Source organism: Protomyctophum bolini (assembly GCF_963924005.1).
Source record: "Protomyctophum bolini genome assembly, chromosome: 17".
Lineage (NCBI taxonomy): Eukaryota > Metazoa > Chordata > Actinopteri > Myctophiformes > Myctophidae > Protomyctophum > Protomyctophum bolini.
Genome location: NC_137878.1, coordinates 18,509,044 through 18,527,382, shown reverse-complemented (window position 1 = coordinate 18,527,382; position 18,339 = coordinate 18,509,044). Strand labels below are relative to the sequence as shown.

General features: G+C 41.2%; 1 protein-coding gene across 1 annotated transcript; it reads left to right on the top strand.

Annotated features, from left to right (window-relative positions):
* The first annotated feature begins 1,685 nt into the window (after positions 1–1,685).
* On the top strand, positions 1,686–7,198 carry hax1 (HCLS1 associated protein X-1). Its single transcript, XM_080786849.1, has 7 exons — positions 1,686–1,843; positions 2,501–2,757; positions 3,235–3,422; positions 3,695–3,758; positions 4,557–4,702; positions 5,592–5,712; positions 6,973–7,198. Exons 1-7 carry the CDS (start codon positions 1,767–1,769, stop codon positions 7,038–7,040), a joined length of 921 nt encoding a protein of 306 aa, XP_080642975.1. The 5' UTR covers positions 1,686–1,766; the 3' UTR covers positions 7,041–7,198.
* The last annotated feature ends 11,141 nt before the right edge of the window (positions 7,199–18,339 follow it).

Genomic DNA, 18,339 nt, shown 5'->3' with positions numbered 1-18,339 from the left:
GGGGGAAAAAAGGCAAATCAAACTAGTCCTATACTGATACATGCGTTGATCAGATCAATGGTCACCAACATATGACCAGTTGAAGTGTTCAACACTGTTAGTCACTGCTGTAACACTTATGTAGCACCCCATATGTGCAATTTAGGTTTTTGGTATGACAATTATTGTGCCAATGCTCCGAACAGGATTGGTGTGGCCCATGACAGTAAGTTGGGTTGCACAAAGTGACCCCTGGTGAGCATTATCTTGACAGACCCCTGAACTTGTGCCAAGTTTGATGCAAATTGGCACAATGGTACGTGCGCCTCGACAGCGTGTCCCCTTGACCTGGGTGCCGTCTGGTTTGACTATTTACATGGCAGACTCCTGAAGACTAGTTTGTGCCAAGTTTGGTGCCTTGCAAGTCTGGATGTTACCTGTGACTAATATGACCAACTGACAACTGTATGTCCATCAGCTCCATCCCTCTTCTAGGCTAGTGGTTTTCAACAGGTGTCCGTGGACCACTGATGGTCCGTGAAGGTATTGCATACATGTGGTCCCTGACCAATAGTAATGTAGGATTTGTTGATTTTTAAAAAAATTGTCTTTTCACTAGTTGAGAAACTTGTCCTGGTGACCTATATCATTTATTGACAATTTGGAGGTCAAGAAATTCAACAGAAAAAGGGAGTTGGAGCCAGAGGGGGAAGGGGGAGCATACTTCTTGTCGAGTCATTATTAGGATATTAGTATAGTCAAATTAGTCAATGGACCATTGGTTGAGATAGCAAGTGTTACAAAAGCAGTAAGCACTGATTACTAGCCCATAATGCATATCCCCACCCCCAACACAACAGTGGTGCCCATTCTCTCTTGTAGGAGGCAATATAAGAAGATAAATAAACACATACAGCGGTTAAACCGGTGTAACATCAAAAGATAAAGAATATGATGGAGAAGTTCATTTGTACTGTATTTAATTTGAACTAATATATCATATATTCATTGCACAGAAATTTAAATATTTCAAATTATCATTTTTATTTATCTCCTGCATAGTCTGGACCTGATCAAATAAAACACGGATTTGGCACCCAAAAACATTTAAGTGCCTCTTCACTCCAGAGAGTCCAGACACTATTTTTTGGAGATTTCCAATTATTTTGGGCATCACTTACAGTCTTACACTGCAGTGGCGGAAGGTTCTTATAACGGCAGTGGGTTCATGCAGCCACGCCCCCCCCCCCCCCAGCGGTGGAAAAAAAACGAGTTTTCAGCATGATCAATGATAAACAGTAAAGCAGTCGCTTTGTGGCGGTCGCTTATTGACGTAGGCCTACCATTTAAAGTAAGAGGAAAGTGTTTCTCCTTACAGCTATAACATTAAAACCCCCCGTAAAGGTATGTGACTACGTGCATGACAACATGACCACTGGGGAAGGGAAATTTCAGTGGACAGTGGGTGCATATACTGCATATTGATATATTTTGCCAAAATGCCAGTGGGTTCATTTGCGCCTCTGAACCCACGGAGTTGACGCCACTGTTACACTGTCACTATCGTAGTTCACAGATTAAGGGGATGGGGGATTCTACCGATTACTTTCTGACGTGCCTTGTTTGTGATCGTTACGGTAAAACTAGAATTGCGACAGATTGCCTGCTGCGTCATTTCCAGAGACATCGAGAACATTTTACGGCGTTGTTGACATTTTGAAACACTCCCTCCTGGGCATCAACACACAAGGCGATGAATTGAGTTTTATACAACAGCTGGCATTTAAATGAGCGTTTTTGACTTATTTCGAGGATTCTTTGGGGTTCCTGGCGTCCACCATCGTGGGAATGGGGATTGCCGAAGGTGAGTTACGGTAAACGAGAACAGGTGCTAGCAGACTAGCTAGCAGCTAGAGGTACCCGTCTGGGGGTCCAATTTGTTGATTTCAGGCACAGCTAACGGTTTGCAAATAGTACAGTGAAACCAATCGAACGATTACAATGATGCTAATAGGATAACAAAAAAGCCATATATGGCTTGTTTCCATGTGGTCTTGTGTATTCAATTAATCAATATATTTAAAAAATATACAAGACACCAACACAAGTACAGTATGTACAGCTCAGAGCCTTAGATAGAAACACATTTCTGGACTTTTCTAGGACCAGTTACAAATTGCAGACACCAAGTGGTGCTAAAGCACCTGCCATTTTGCCCTCTGGACAGCAATGTGCCCTTTGAAAGTTCCTTTTTTTTTTTTTTTTTTACAGTTTTTTCATTTTATTTTTGTTTTGTACAGTATGTGGCCCATGGACATAGAGACATTGATCCATTCTGGATTAAAAGCGTCTATTATATCCCCCCCCCCAAAAAAAAATCTAAATGTCACACAGTATTAAGGCAACTGGCGGTTCCTACGAATATCTAGTTCTAGATACCTTGCAATGGTAATGTAGAATTTCCACTTGTTTGGAATTTCATGGGCATGTATTTAATCTATCCATACACTTCATTTAACAGGGACCCTTTCTTTGATGCTATGACTCATGATGATGACGATGAAGACGAAGATGACGAGGGTGGATTTTACGACAGTGACTATCATGGAGATCAGCAAGATACCCTTGATGATGCGTTTAGGTTTGGCTTCAGCGTTGGACCCAGTGGAATCAGAATCCAAGAGTCACCTGTGTTTGGCCAGGTTTTCAGGGAGATGGAGGAAATCTTCTCCCAGCTGGGTCGTTGGGAAGGACAGGCTGGGCCTGGAGGACACTTTGGTATTATAGCTTAGTCCCTTTCACACTCCGTCTAAAACAACTTATTGTCTACTTAAGTAAATTACACATTATATTCTTCTTCTCTATGAGATCTGTTGTTTTGATTAAAAGGGAACCTTTGCCAATGTTGGACTTTAATCTGTTTAATCTAAAGTGAGTGCAAGTGGAAATGGAAAATTAACACTAATGGGCCCTATTTTGCGTGATTATTTATTTTTTAATTATTTTGGGTGTTTTTCTGGAGCACATATTAGAGGGACAATATCAGTCACCAGGAAAAAGGTTGGGTGTTTTCGAGTAATCTATCATGGTTAAAATGAAGTTTGAAGTTACAATGGGTTTGTAATAGGAAGGTGGCGGGGCAGCTAAAATGAATATCACATATCTAAATACTGAATCGTGCAACTAAACTTTCTGGGGTCACATAAGCCTGAGTAGATGATAAAATGACAACATTTTCCTTTTGTCATGTGAAAGGTGGGCCCAGTATCATGCCACCCCCACCACAGGACAGGCCTGGTCACAGTCATGGAGAATCCAGTGGGAATGTTCTGAGAGATTTTATGTTGAAATGTCCCCTCAAAGAAGGACCCCCATCATCAGGAGAGCCTCCTTCTGGGGCCCCACACTTGCCGAGTTCTCCATTCCGCGACTGGACCCCAAAGGTAATCAAGACTGTAACCCCTCCTTAACAACACGTTGATTATTATCCTCTAGATTTATTTTTATTTTTTATTACGTAACCATCGACAGGTGGGTGCTGTGCTAAAGAGACTTCAGTTTAGAGATGGATGGAGCCCACACACCATTTTGGTCACACCCATACGCCTTTATTTATTTGTCTGTTGATCCTGTGGATCTTCATCAGGAATACGTGGCCGTGGGATAGTAAGTGTACAATTGAGGCTTTCATGACTAGAAACGTTTCTGTCCTCAGTTCAGACATTCCGATATTTGGAGAGGGGGACCACCGAGGGCACAAGAGACGAGGGAAGACACAGGTAGACACAAGCTCACATTGGTACCATATATATCCATATTTTAACCTTATTTATTTTCCTTAATTTAAGTTAATTAAGTTAACCCATTCTGACCTGAGATCAGATTCTAAAAATTCTACATCCTGACAGTTTTCTGAAAAAGCTATGTTTCTATGTCAGTCGTTCTTCGATTTTTCAAAAATAGAAGATCTACAAGCTCATAGCGCGCCACTCGGTGGCGCGCTATTTTTCAATAGCTAAAGCATAGCATAATGCTAAGACCAAAAGGGGTTCCCGCCCAAAATGGGTTAATTTAATTAAGTTAATTCCCTACTTAAAGTGTTATGCTAGAATAGCAGATCTACATTTCTGAAATATTTTGAAAGTGAAAGTGATTTAGTGTGAATTTTAGAAATATTTAACTAATGAATGAAGAGGTGACCACCGAAAATGACATGACGTCACACCGCGGTAGCCACCGCTCGAACATCACAACTCTCTGTTTTTACTAACACCGGTGGTCATCTCTACACACTGGACTATGAATAGGCCTTTAATTAACAAGAGCTCTTTGTGACTAAATACTAACTAGGATGCATTTGGAATACTGGTTCTTTTTTGCCAATTCCTGAAAAGTAAATCGAAGAACGACTGACATAGAAACATAGCTTTTTCAGAAAACTGTCAGGATCAAAATGGGTTAAAGTACTATCTAAGTCTACATAAAGTACTATCTAAGTCTACATAAAGTGCTATCTAAGGGGCCACCCCGACAGCGACGATATCTACAAAAAGCCACTGTGGTGTTCTCCTGTGCAGATCTGGATTCTGCTGTGTCCTCGGGAGGTCTGGACCAGGTCCTGGACCAGATTCTGACCCCACCCCCCACGGAGTCACCAAATCAGCCCAGGATTCGTTCCTTCTTCCAATCTGTCACCGTCACCAAGGTGGTGAAACCTGATGGGGTGAGACAACTCATGTCATGTTAGAGTTGTACCAGTACGAGATATCTGTATTGTTTTTTTAAACATATTGATTGACTTTATTTGATCATTTAAAAATACATAAAATCTGTATCTGCCCTGCAGTACTATGTATGGTAGTGCTTAAAAATAAAATAAAAACACAATAAAGCCATGACATCTGGGGTAGGTCAGGTGGATGGGGTGGGGGGAATGGGGCAGACGGCAGGCAAAAATAGTATAGTCTGTGAGCTTATTCTGATTCTGTACTAATACTAAATACTAAAGCATCACACAATTTCTATACATAATACATACAACTAACTGATTGATTGTCTATCTAAAAAGAAGTGAGGGCCGCTCTTATCATCATATGTCATCATACATCATCTCATTCTCAACCAATGGCTCCCACCCCAAATTGTGATTGGCCGGGTGGCCAATCACAATTTGCGCCCTCACACACAATTTGCGTCTTTAATGTCAGTGTTTGTGATGAGATGATGAGATGAGATATACTTTATTGTGGTTACACAGACCCTCAAAGCTGGACATAGGCCCTAAAAAAACATCTAAGATCGATCTACCGGTATTAAGCCCTGATCAGCCTTTTTCTTTTCATCAGGCTACTTTATTTTTTGATAAAGGTCATACAATTATTTAAATCCACAATAGAAGAAGATTGAAGTGTGTGTGTGTGTGTGTGTGTGTGTGTGTGTGTGTGTGTGTGTGTGTGTGTGTGTGTGTGTGTGTGTGTGTGTGTGTGTGTGTGTGTGTGTGTGTGTGTGTGTGTGTGTGTGTGTGTGTGTGTGTGTGTGTGTGTGTGTGTGTGTGTGTGTGTGTGTGTGTGTGTGTGTGTGTGTGTGTGTGTGTGTGCGTGCGTGCGTGTCAGACTGTAGAGGAAAGGCGAACAGTCAGAGACGGCCAGGGGAACGAGGAAACCACAGTTACACGTTCAGGAGGCTCTGGAAGCCTGAAACAAACACATGATCACATTGGTCCTCTTGTTCCAGGTTAGTTGATCACTACTGGCTGCCTCTAGGCCGTAAACATCACACTTTGAGTCCATGACTATTTTTTAGCAGTTTCCATATCAGTACATACTATTGCTATATTGTATCATACTGTATAGTCCAGTGGTTTTCAACCAGTGGTCCTTGAGGGGGTTCCAGGTGAGCCCCAGCTAATAGAAAGGGGAGTTGGTAACCCTTATATCTCTTTAACTCCTAAAAGTGTAAAATGGACAGCCTTACGGGTCCATTTGGATTCAATTTACGCTCTCATGAGTTGACTATTGTTAGAACTATTGTCATTTGGCATTACTTAATGTACAAGAAGTTTACACCATTAGAGAATGTAAAATAATTGTCACAGAATAGATCAGACAGATAAAGACAGCTGACTTGTAATGACACCCATGCAGAACATGGCTTTAGTATCAACAATCATTGCGATTGTGCTCCACCTAGTGGTCTCTCAGCGGTTTAGCATTTTCAGCAGGCAGGACAATAACACTGATGTCACAAAAGCGGCAAGCCACAACAAATACAAAAATTGTCAAACTATTTTTGATGGGAAGCACACAGATAAGATTCTTTTTAAAATATACTGTAGAGTAGACACTACAATCTTATCTGTGGTCTATTTAGTAATGCTGGTGACTCTTTACTATAAATTGTTCATAATGTTGACTATAGAGCCATGTTAAATAGAGCCAGACTGATATATTGGTTTGGTAGTACAGCAAAGCATGCTCTGACTCCTATGTTCGTTTCATGGCAATTTGCTAATTGGTTTGTGAAATGCTGTAATTTTCAATATAACCCTGACAACCATCATGTGACACATTTGTATCACAATTACAGTACTTTGTGTCAGATACTATGGCTAGTTAGCCACGTAGTAGCTAACTACTTATTTTTGTCACAACTCTTTGATTTTACCAAATTTGAGGGATCCTTCCTAAAAGTGTGTGTGTGAGTATCAGCCTTTGCCAATGAATCAGTATTTTAATATTTTCTTTTACCTAAATATTATCAATAGCTTCCATTGGTCATGCTGGAAAGGAGTGTATGCTACATGCCTACTATTGCCTACTGTAAAGTTTCTTACATTAATGCCCAGTGATGTAAAATGGCATTTCTTACCTAAATACCGACATTATAAACATACCATAATGCCTGCTGTAAAACGATTGTTCCGAATCCTTACCATAAGGTTTTTTACAAGAGAGTTTTTTAACTATATGTTTTCCCCTCTTTTTTCCCCCCCAGGTGGTGAAACCCCTTTTTCTGACATGAGGGATGATGGGTCATTTTTCTCAAAGTTCTTTTTCAAGTAACTTGTAGCCTACATGCTCCAGACTGTCTGGAGCATGAAGATAGTTCCTACATGCTCCAGACTGCATGGAGCATGAAGATTGTTCCTACATGCTCCAGACTGCATGGAGCATGAACATAGTTCCTACATGCTCCAGACTGTCTGGAGCATGAAGATAGTTCCTACATGCTCCAGACTGTCTGGAGCATGAAGATAGTTCCTACATGCTCCAGACTGCATGGAGCATGAAGATAGTTCCTACATGCTCCAGACTGTCTGGAGCATGAAGATAGTTCCTACATGCTCCAGACTGCATGGAGCATGAACATAGTTCCTACATGCTCCAGACTGCATGGAGCATGTAGATAGTTCCTACATGCTCCAGACTGCATGGAGCATGTAGATTGTTCCTACATGCTCCAGACTGCATGGAGCATGAACATAGTTCCTACATGCTCCAGACTGCATGGAGCATGTAGATTGTTCCTACATGCTCCAGACTGCATGGAGCATGAACATAGTTCCTACATGCTCCAGACTGCATGGAGCATGAAGATAGTTCCTACATGCTCCAGACTGCATGGAGCATGAAGATAGTTCCTACATGCTCCAGACTGTCTGGAGCATGAAGATAGTTCCTACATGCTCCAGACTGCATGGAGCATGAAGATAGTTCCTACATGCTCCAGACTGTCTGGAGCATGAAGATAGTTCCTACATGCTCCAGACTGCATGGAGCATGAACATAGTTCCTACATGCTCCAGACTGCATGGAGCATGTAGATAGTTCCTACATGCTCCAGACTGCATGGAGCATGTAGATTGTTCCTACATGCTCCAGACTGCATGGAGCATGAACATAGTTCCTACATGCTCCAGACTGCATGGAGCATGTAGATAGTTCCTACATGCTCCAGACTGCATGGAGCATGAACATAGTTCCTACATGCTCCAGACTGCATGGAGCATGTAGATAGTTCCTACATGCTCCAGACTGCATGGAGCATGTAGATTGTTCCTACATGCTCCAGACTGCATGGAGCATGAACATAGTTCCTACATGCTCCAGACTGCATGGAGCATGTAGATTGTTCCTACATGCTCCAGACTGCATGGAGCATGAACATAGTTCCTACATGCTCCAGACTGCATGGAGCATGTAGATAGTTCCTACAGCTCCAGACTGCATGGAGCATGAACATAGTTCCTACATGCTCCAGACTGCATGGAGCATGAAGATAGTTCCTACATGCTCCAGACTGCATGGAGCATGTAGATAGTTCCTACAGCTCCAGACTGCATGGAGCATGAAGATAGTTCCTACATGCTCCAGACTGCATGGAGCATGAAGATAGTTCCTACATGCTCCAGACTGCATGGAGCATGTTGTAGATAGTTCCTACATGCTCCAGACTGCATGGAGCATGAACATAGTTCCTACATGCTCCAGACTGCATGGAGCATGTAGATAGTTCCTACATGCTCCAGACTGCATGGAGCATGTAGATAGTTCCTACATGCTCCAGACTGCATGGAGCATGAAGATAGTTCCTACAGCTCCAGACTGCATGGAGCATGAAGATAGTTCCTACATGCTCCAGACTGCATGGAGCATGAACATAGTTCCTACAGCTCCAGACTGCATGGAGCATGAAGATAGTTCCTACATGCTCCAGACTGCATGGAGCATGAACATAGTTCCTACATGCTCCAGACTGCATGGAGCATGTAGATAGTTCCTACATGCTCCAGACTGCATGGAGCATGAAGATAGTTTTGAGTTTTAGTGTTGGAGTTTTATAGCAGATGTGAGACCTTTTTATTTTGTATGAACACTCTCTCTCACATTCTCTCTTCTCTTTCTCACTCTCTTGATTGTTTGCCACTAAAAGAGGCTTAATATACGTTCTAAGATGGACTGCTCTTTCCATTAAACCACCTAGAGAAGAGGCTGCCAATCCTGTTGAATAGTTATTTTTCCTCGCAGAGTGAGACACAAACAATTAAATAAAAAACTTAAAAGGTTATTTTTGTAATGTCCTGCAAATGGTGTAGGGCTATATAAATGTGTGTGTATGAATGGCAAAATAAAATAATATATTTACTTCAGTGTTGGTTGTTAATTAATTCCTGGTTGTCAATATTGAACTACATAAGCATAGTTGTAATCAATGTTCCCTCTAAAAAAGAAATCGGTCTGAGCAAACACTCAAACCTCCTGAGCAGACATCAGCAACTACTGAGCAAACATACGTCACCTTTACACCAACTATCCAAACGTTAGATAATGCGAAGTGAGCGCCCCTCACTTCACACAGGTGAATTTTTTACAGTCTGAGTCAAACAGGAGTAGAGGAGACCATAGATAGAGTAATAAAAGGAGAGGAGGAGACCTGTCTGTCGTCTCGCCTGTGTAATCTAAATAAAGTGTGGGAAAATGTCGACTCGGGATAGGTATTATTACTCTAGGGGGGGACATTCTTTTTTTAAATAACTTGTTTATTTTTTACACCAGCGTCTGTGTCTGTGCGCGACGGAGTCAAGTTGTGAACGAGAGCTCTTCACCATAATAGTTTTCATATTTTGTGAAGGGTTTCAGATCTGCTGTATTGGGCAAGAGTTGTGTCATGATCTGTAAATCTGCGTACACGCCGATAGATATGGAGGATGCATGTTGTTATTGTAAAATGTTCTGTACTAGCATTTGGGAGGGCCACACGACTCCATGTCAGACCCATTGATTTCTCTTTGACATTCAATACTATCCAGCCAGTCCTGCTTGTTGAGTGGTTAATCTGTCATTTTAAACTCAATACTAACCTGATTGGATGAAGAATGATAGTAGACGTTTAAACTGATAGGTTAGTTCTCGCTTAAACTGCCTACGATCTACACAGGTTCCCCTCAAGGTTGCTGATTCTCCCCTTTTGTTTACAGCTTACACTAATAAGTGTCACAGCAGCTATAAGAAAATACATTTTAAAGTTCTTGGAGGGGAGGAACAGGATTATGGGCCTGTGGTGGATGACTTTGTGGTAGAGATGGGATTTATGGCTCTTTGAAGGGAGCCGGAACTCTGGGAGCCGTTTCTTTCAAAGAGCCGTTCAAAATATTGTAAGTCTTCTAAAAGGTGGCGCCACATCCTTCTGCTCTGACAGTCAGATCACAGTTTTGCATTTAACCTTTTCATAAAATATGTGCTATTAGCTACCTGTACACTGTAATACTATAAATAAACCCTACAAGGGACCAGTGAACTGCCCTGGGGTGCATATACGTAGCTGCTTACCGGTAGTTTAACAGTTAAAGCTGCTATAAGCAATAATATGTCAAATATTTAATGACCTTTTTGGTATTCAGACAGCCAGCAATGGGTAAAACGCTCCCAAAGATTATTTTAGTCTGACACATCTAGGGGTCACAATCTTCCATTGTGGGAACATCTTTGAATGCAGATTGTGGCCCCTAGATGTGTCACAGGGACTACAATTTTTTGGGAGCGTCTGAATTGCTGGCTGTCTGAACCAAAAGACAGCCAGCAAAATAAATAAAATAAAAAAATCGCAATTTCCGCAATTTCCATTTCCGCATTTCCGCAATTTCCGCAATTTCCACAATTACAATTTCCGCAATTTCCATTTCCGCAATTTCCGCAATTTCCATTTCCATTTCCAACTATTAATGGCAGCTGGGTTTCATCATTCAAATAAAATAAAATTCTGTCCGTTTAGCTATAAAATTATGTCAGGGAATAGGGATACACAGTATATGTCTTTCATTTGCATTGCATCTCCCCCCCCCCCCCCCCAAGCTTTTATTTTCGTTCGAGTAATAGTACAACTCTAATAGTATTACTTATAATAATGTAATTAAAGATAACTTCATTCAGATTTATTTATTTTTATTTCATTTTCCAGATTTTTTTTCCTTCTTTTTTTTAGATTTTCATTGGTGGGCCAGTCATAATGGTCCCGCGGGCCTGATGTGGCCCGCGGGCCTGAGGTTGAGTATTACTGTCGTACGGCATACTATAGCGTGCCGTTTTTCATCATTTTTGAGGATTTGAAAAAAATGAAAAAATGAAGAAAAAAAATCCGCAATTTCCGCAATTTCTGCAATTACCATTTCCCCAATTTCCGCAATTTCCGCAATTCCGCAATTTGACAAAAACGATGGGTTATAGCCCATGTTTTTTTAAATTAAAAAAAAAAAGGTTATCCTCGTTTCTCATCATTTTGGACCATGGGCTATAGCCCATATCGTACGGCATACTATAGCGCGCCGTTTTTCATCATTTTTGAGGATTTGAAAAAAATGAAAAAATGAAAAAAACGATGGGTTATAGCCCATGTTTTTTGAAATTTTGAAAAAAAAAAGTTAGCCTCGTTTCTCATCATTTTGGACCATGGGCTATAGCCCATATCGTACGGCATACTATAGCGCGCCGTTTTTCATCATTTTTGAGGATTTGAAAAAAATGGGAAAAAAAATCCGCAATTTCCATTTCCGCAATTTCTGCAATTACCATTTCCCCAATTTCCGCAATTTCCGCAATTCCGCAATTTGACAAAAACGATGGGTTATAGCCCATGTTTTTTGAAATTTTGAAAAAAAAAAGTTATCCTCGTTTCTCATCATTTTGGACCATGGGCTATAGCCCATATCGTACGGCATACTATAGCACGCCGTTTTTCATCATTTTGGAGGATTTGAAAAAAATGAAAAAATAAAAAAACGATGGGTTATAGCCTATGTTTTTTGAAATTTTGAAAAAAAGAGTTAGCCTCGTTTCTCATCATTTTGGACCATGGGCTATAGCCCATATCGTACGGCATACTATAGCACGCCGTTTTTCATCATTTTGGAGGATTTTTAAAAAATGAAAAAATAAAAAAACGATGGGTTATAGCCCATGTTTTTTGAAATTTTGAAAAAAAGAGTTTTGATACAAGCCGAATTGATTATTGATTAGACTTAAACTAGTTGACAACTTTATAGTCATAATTTGTAAAGTGAAAACAGAAAATGTGCTTGATAAAAAAAGCTTTTTTTCCAAAATTTCAAAAACATGGGCTATAACCCATCGTTTTTTTCATTTTTTCATTTTTTTCAAATCCTCAAAAACGATGAAAAACGGCGTGCCATAGTATGCCGTACGATATGGGCTATATCCCATGGTCCAAAATGATGAGAAACGAGGCTAACTTTTCCCACATTAGTCATGTGGCTTTGTGACACTTTGCTTTGCACACTGACTTTCAGAAGGACAACTTCAAGTAAAACAGAAAATCTGTGTTATAGTAACCAGCAGTTAGCTCAATGTGATGAGTGGCTGTGCTTGTGATCCACAGGTCCAGGGTTCAAATCCCACATTAGTCATAACTGTGACACTTTGCTTTGCACATTGATTTCCACAAGGACAACTTTAAACTAGCCCAGAAATTCACCATGATTGTGTGCCGTTAAGTGGCCCAGCGGGTAAGTCAGACGATATCCGTAGTATACCTAGTAGAAGTGTGCCGGTTCAAACCCGACATACTCCTAGTAGGCGGTGCTGGTTCAAATCACCAACACCTAGAGTAGGTGCGACCCACTGGATAAATCAGATAATATCCGTAGAATACCTAGTAGGAAGGTTAGAGGCAGACCAGGTTAGATAGGGAGAGAATAGTTCATGGGTCAGATAAATTGTGAGAGTAGTTGAGGTGGTCAGGGGGTGTCAGAGTGGGGGGTCAGGTAGGTAGATAGTAGGTCAGGGGTCAGGCAGGGGGAGAGTAGGAAGGGGATGGGTCAGGCAGGGGGAGAGTAGATAGGGGAGGGGGCAGGTGGGGTAGAGTAGGAAGGCGAGTGGTCAGGCAGGGGGAGAGTAGGTAGGGTAGGGGGCAGGCAGGGGGAGAGTAGATGGGGGAGGAGGCAGGCAGGGGGAGAGTAGATAGGGGAGGGGGCAGGCAGGGGGAGAGTAGGTAGGGGAGGGGAGGGGAAGGCAGGGATAGAGTAGGAAGGGTATAGTGGTCAGGCAGGGGGAGAGTAGGAAGGGGAGGGGTCAGGCAGGGGGAGAGTAGGAAGGGGAGGGATCAGATTCTAAAAATGTCTTCTACATCCTGACAGTTTTCTGAAAAAGCTATGTTTCTATGTCAGTCGTTCTTCGATTTTTCAAAAATAGCAGACCTACAAGCTCGTAGCGCGCTATGGGCTTGTAGATCTGCTATTTTTCAATAGCTAAAGCATAACATAATGCTAACACCAAAATGGGTTAAGTCACATTCCCCGGCCCATGAAGTCACATAATATACCCAACACTGACAAGACCCTGTTGGTTGGCTATAGCTGGCCCTACTCTCGCTTTCATTTAGTTTAACCTTTTAGGCTCCAAGCCAAATTAAAAATGGAATGAATATTACCATCTCAACTCCAAACTCAGTGACCGAATCCAGCTTGCACTACTAAATTGCTGGGCAGGAATCCTGTGACTGACCCCCCCCCCCCCAGAGGGGGCCTGGCACCCTCAGTTGCAAATGCTGCCCCCTCAGTTTAAGTTTAAGTTTTATGTACATATTGTTTTACTCTATAAAAATGATGTGTGCCCCCTCGCCATTTTTAACTGCCCAGTTGCACAGTGCGCTCAGTGCACTATATCCGAACGCACTCTCTATTAATAGTCAGGGGATATTAATAAAACCTGGGAATACATTTCTTACCAAGACTTTTCTTCACCAATGTGTTTGTAAAGGTGATTCTGAATCCATTCCAAGCATTCCACTTGCACGAAAAAGGCCATAGACGTCATCACAAATGAGGTCAGCACATTTGAGCACATTTGGGCAAGTGTCTATGGCTGTTTTTTAGCCCACGGAGTGTTTTTCGTGCAAAACAAATGCTTTGAATGGATTCAGAATGATGAAAACCACCTAGCTTGACACGTCACATGCTATTTAAAGCTTAATGAAATTTAGAACATTTTGCCTTATATTGGTTGTTGATGGTACCCCAACTTTCAGCAGCTGTCAAAAATTCCCCTAGGGTGGTTGAATATAAACCAATGTGGGATATGTTAGTAGACACCTTTACAAACACATTGGTGAAGAAAGTTCTTGGTAAGAAATGTATTCCCAGATTTGACTGGTAATACTGATAATATATTCCCTGACTATAAAGGCATAAAAAGCCCAAAATACTGTAAATCTTAAAAGAATATATAATAATAATGACCTGCTCCACGTCTTCTTTCATACAGTAGTATTTTGACATTTCACGTTTCATAAACGGTAAATAAATCCCAAACATGAGCAATTGATGTGAAATGCGTACAGGTTAGTGTAGACCGCTTACAGAGTGAAGAATGCATGTAGCCTAAACCGTTTTAACGAGGTGTCAAAAAACTGATTTTAGGGATATTTGGAAAATATATCGTGTTCTCCTGATACTGTAAAGGCATCCAGGCCATTTTTAACCCACTTTGTTCTAAATGGAACTCTCTCTCTCTCTCTGCATTTAAGTGAAACAACTGTAAGTAATATATATATTTTGGAAAGGGGTTCTAGTAAAGTGAACAACACCCTAGCCTAAACCCCTCTGTTCACTGTTACATTTGAATAACAGCACTCAAAAAATGCAATGCAATCAGTCATTGCAACTGACAAAACAATATGCACTTATAAGCAAAGAGGCTACGAGATGTGTGTGTGCTGGTGAATATCTACCAAAGTGACATAAAGAGGAACCAGAGAGAGAATGCTAATTCTTAAATTGTAAAGACAGTGTCTGCTACCATGCTACTGTATGTTTTTGCAGGGTAAGTACAACCTAAGGCAAATAATGTAGCACATTTGTCATCAGTGCAGATGGTAGAGGGGTACAGTGTATTAACCCTTTTTCTGAAATAGGCCTATACCTATGTTTCTGTATCAGTGGTGCTCAATATTTCATGTCAAGGACCCCAAAAATTATCTGTGTTTGGCCATCGACCCCCATCTGAAAACGTTGTTCCAGGAACATGTTTCAGGCACATTTTCACGATTTTCAAAAATAGCAGACCTACAAGTGCCACTCGTGGCGCGCTATGAGCTTGTAGATCTGTTATTTTTCAAAAGGTAAATTATAACATAATGTTTAAAACACCAAAAGGGGTTCCCACCCAAAATGGTTTTTTTTACTTTGCATGCCTGATGTAGCCACCATATCTAATGAATAAAATGTTTGGTTCCAGGGATTCCGGAACTCAGGAGGTTGGAATCTGATCAGGTCTGCAGTCAACCAGCCGAGAGACGCCGCTGCCTTCCTCGCGATGCCCCAACGAGGCTGATTTCTGTCCCTTTGAAGTTGATGTGCAAAATCAATTGAACGTTGTTGGGGAGTGAATTAACTGGTTCGGAGCTTAATTTTCCGAATGGCTGAAAGCATTTTCTCTAAAGTATTTACAGTATTTCTGAGAGCATTCCTCTATAGTTCTAGGTAGTTTATACCATTTAGACCTGAGGACGATTCTACAAATGTCTTCTAAATCATGACAGTTTCCTGAAAAACCCCATGTTTCTATAATAAGTGGTTCTCAAACTATTTCATGTCAAGGAGCCCCAGAGTTTTCTGTATTTGGCCGCCGACCCCCATCTGAAAAGATTTGAGTTGAAAACGTTCGCTCTGAAAGAATATAATTATATTCCAAGATTTGCGACACATCTTCACAATTCTTGGGTTATTTTTCATCTATTACTAGATATATGGACATACAGTATGATTGTTTTTATTGAGTCTGTAAATATCTTCTGTCATATACTCATATTGTATCTTGGATCAGCCGGCCCTGTCCAGCTGGTACAGATTGATCTATATGTAGCCCAGTGGCATATATGCCTGTAGTTCTATGTAAATCCACCAGGTGGCACTGTCACTTTGTGAGTGCCATGTTCTGGGGGTCAAGGGTTACACTGAAAAACGTCTTGAATAATAAGAAGCAACCTTTGTTGGGTTTCTTTGAGAAGATCTTGATGATTGTAAACAAGAGGTGAAAGCTGAACTAGTAACTAGTAACTCAAGTCTCAACTTGGTTGAGTTTCTGTGTCTTTGTACTGTCTTGGAAAGGGGTGAAGCTTGGGGGACCAGTGTTTGCTCAGTGTGTGAGTTGGCCGTTCCTCACACTGTTTGTGATAGAGCCACTACCGTATTTAGTTTAGGTTTATTTTATGTTACAGGCTTGCATGCCATATTTGCCAAACTGTGGCATTCTTTACACAAATAAGATACACCAACACCAACTTCTTGGGAAATAAAGAACCCCAATATATGTCTGTGTCCTGTGCCCTATTTGCCAGGTTACATATAAGGCTATTATGGGCAATTAGATTGTTTTATTACTGGAAGTATATCAGTTACCTTATCCCTCTTCGCTATACCAACATTTCATTGCATATTCCATAGGATAATGTTAATTAAAATGACTCCTATATCTCTAGACTTTCCATCTACATCCCTCTCCACAACTATTAATAGACTACCACAGTGTGTGTGTGTGTGTGTGTGTGTGTGTGTGGTGCACACAGCTGTGATGATCAACAGTGGATGATCCAATCACTTATCACTCTGACCAACGGACCAATGACGGACGGACTAGTTGAACAGGTGACCGGATCCAGTGGGCGTGGCTTTGGATTTAAATAGGAGTGGCCATGTTGTTTCCCAGAATGCAGTTTGGTTTGGGAGCCACTGAGCCAGGCTGGTTCACTGACTGCATGCAGTTTGTTCCAAGGTAAGGAGCGTTTGTTTGAGAAACACAGTTTTATCCTTGAACACTGTTGTATGTTTTGATGAATTGAACAATGTGGACCCTGTTGTAAACAAGTGTAAGGCTTAATTGGGTCGTCCACTCACAGTTAACAGTCTTTGTATTGAGTTTGTGCTTGAAATGTACTGTAATTCTGCAAACTGTTAATAAAGATTTCAATCAATCAATCATAAACATTAGAGAATTGAACACTTGTATAGACATTAGAGGATTTATAGGACTTTATTGTGACACTAAATGGACAATGTCAGGAATGTTTGTCCTTTTTCATACAAACAACACATGTTCTTTTGCCCTGCCTGTGTTTGCTGGCCACCTCAATGCTTTTCCAATGGGAGGCACATGGTTTGTCCAAACACTTGTGTTTGTTTGCCCCCCTCCATCAAACACAAATGTTTGGTCAAACCATGTGCCTCCCATTGGAAAGGCATTGAGGCGGCCATCAAACACAGGCAGAGCACAGAACATGTTTGTGTTAATGAGGCCTTGGGCCTCTATCTCACAAAAAAAACCATTTGTCTTGTCTGTTTAATGGCCGCCCCAATGCATTTCCAATGGGAGGCACATGGTTTGACCAAACATTTGTGTTTGATAGCCGTGTTCTGAACCCCCTCTCCTCCATGAAACACAAATGTTTGGTCAAACCATGTGACTCTCATTGGAAAAGCATTGAGGCGGCCATCAAACACAGGCAGAGCACAGAACATACGTTTGTGTGAAACATTTGTCTCGTCTGTGTTTAATGGCCGCCTCAATGCTTTTCCAATGGAAGTCTCATGGTTTGACCAAACATTTGTTTGCTGGAGGGGAGGGGGACAGACACAGCCATCAAACAAATGTTTGCTCAAACCATGTGAAAAGCATTGAGGTGGCCATCAAACAGACACAAGAGGGGTGAAGGGGTGTTTTTAGGTATGATCGAGGCCTTAGAGAAGGAACAATCACAAATAAACAAACCGTGGTTCCCAACAGTGGTGGGAATTAAATCATTAACTTTAGTATAGTGTAGAAAATATACTCTATTTGGAAACGTTTAACTACTAGTTACTTTGTAGATTTGTATTATTACTAAACGTACTAGCCTACATTGCTCATTTACCACTACAGCCATATTTTGGCTGATCTACAAGCTCACAATGCATTTTGATGTGACACATTGTGAGCTTTTAGATCTGTTATTTTCAAAAGGCCTCAGTAGAGGATAAAGTGAAATATCCCTTTATTATATGAATTTTACAATGTATGAAATCTGGATAAAGTGTAATGTTGTTTTTTTATGTGTCTTACAGGTTAATCATGTGACCTTGGTGTCATGTGTGACCTTGGATGGGGTCATCAGGAGATGGCTGGTATTGCTAATGGAGTGTCTACTCGGTTGAGCTGAAACTTCTAACGGTGTCAACGAACGCTCTTCCTGAGATTACGAGGCGAACGGTGACGATCGGGACGTATTGTGCCATACAACCTTCGCGGCTCTATTAATACCGGCTATCTTCAACCGAGCGACGGAAGCCCCACCACGGTACGTACCGTGATTGCATGT

Excerpts from the sequence above, each read along its gene's own strand:
- hax1 (XM_080786849.1), top strand. The coding sequence starts at position 1,767 with ATGAGCGTTTTTGACTTATTTCGAGGATTCTTTGGGGTTCCTGGCGTC. Across the intron at positions 3,423-3,694 it reads TCCGCGACTGGACCCCAAAG|TTCAGACATTCCGATATTTG; the intron begins GTAATCAAGACT and ends TTCTGTCCTCAG. Across the intron at positions 5,713-6,972 it reads CATTGGTCCTCTTGTTCCAG|GTGGTGAAACCCCTTTTTCT; the intron begins GTTAGTTGATCA and ends TTTCCCCCCCAG.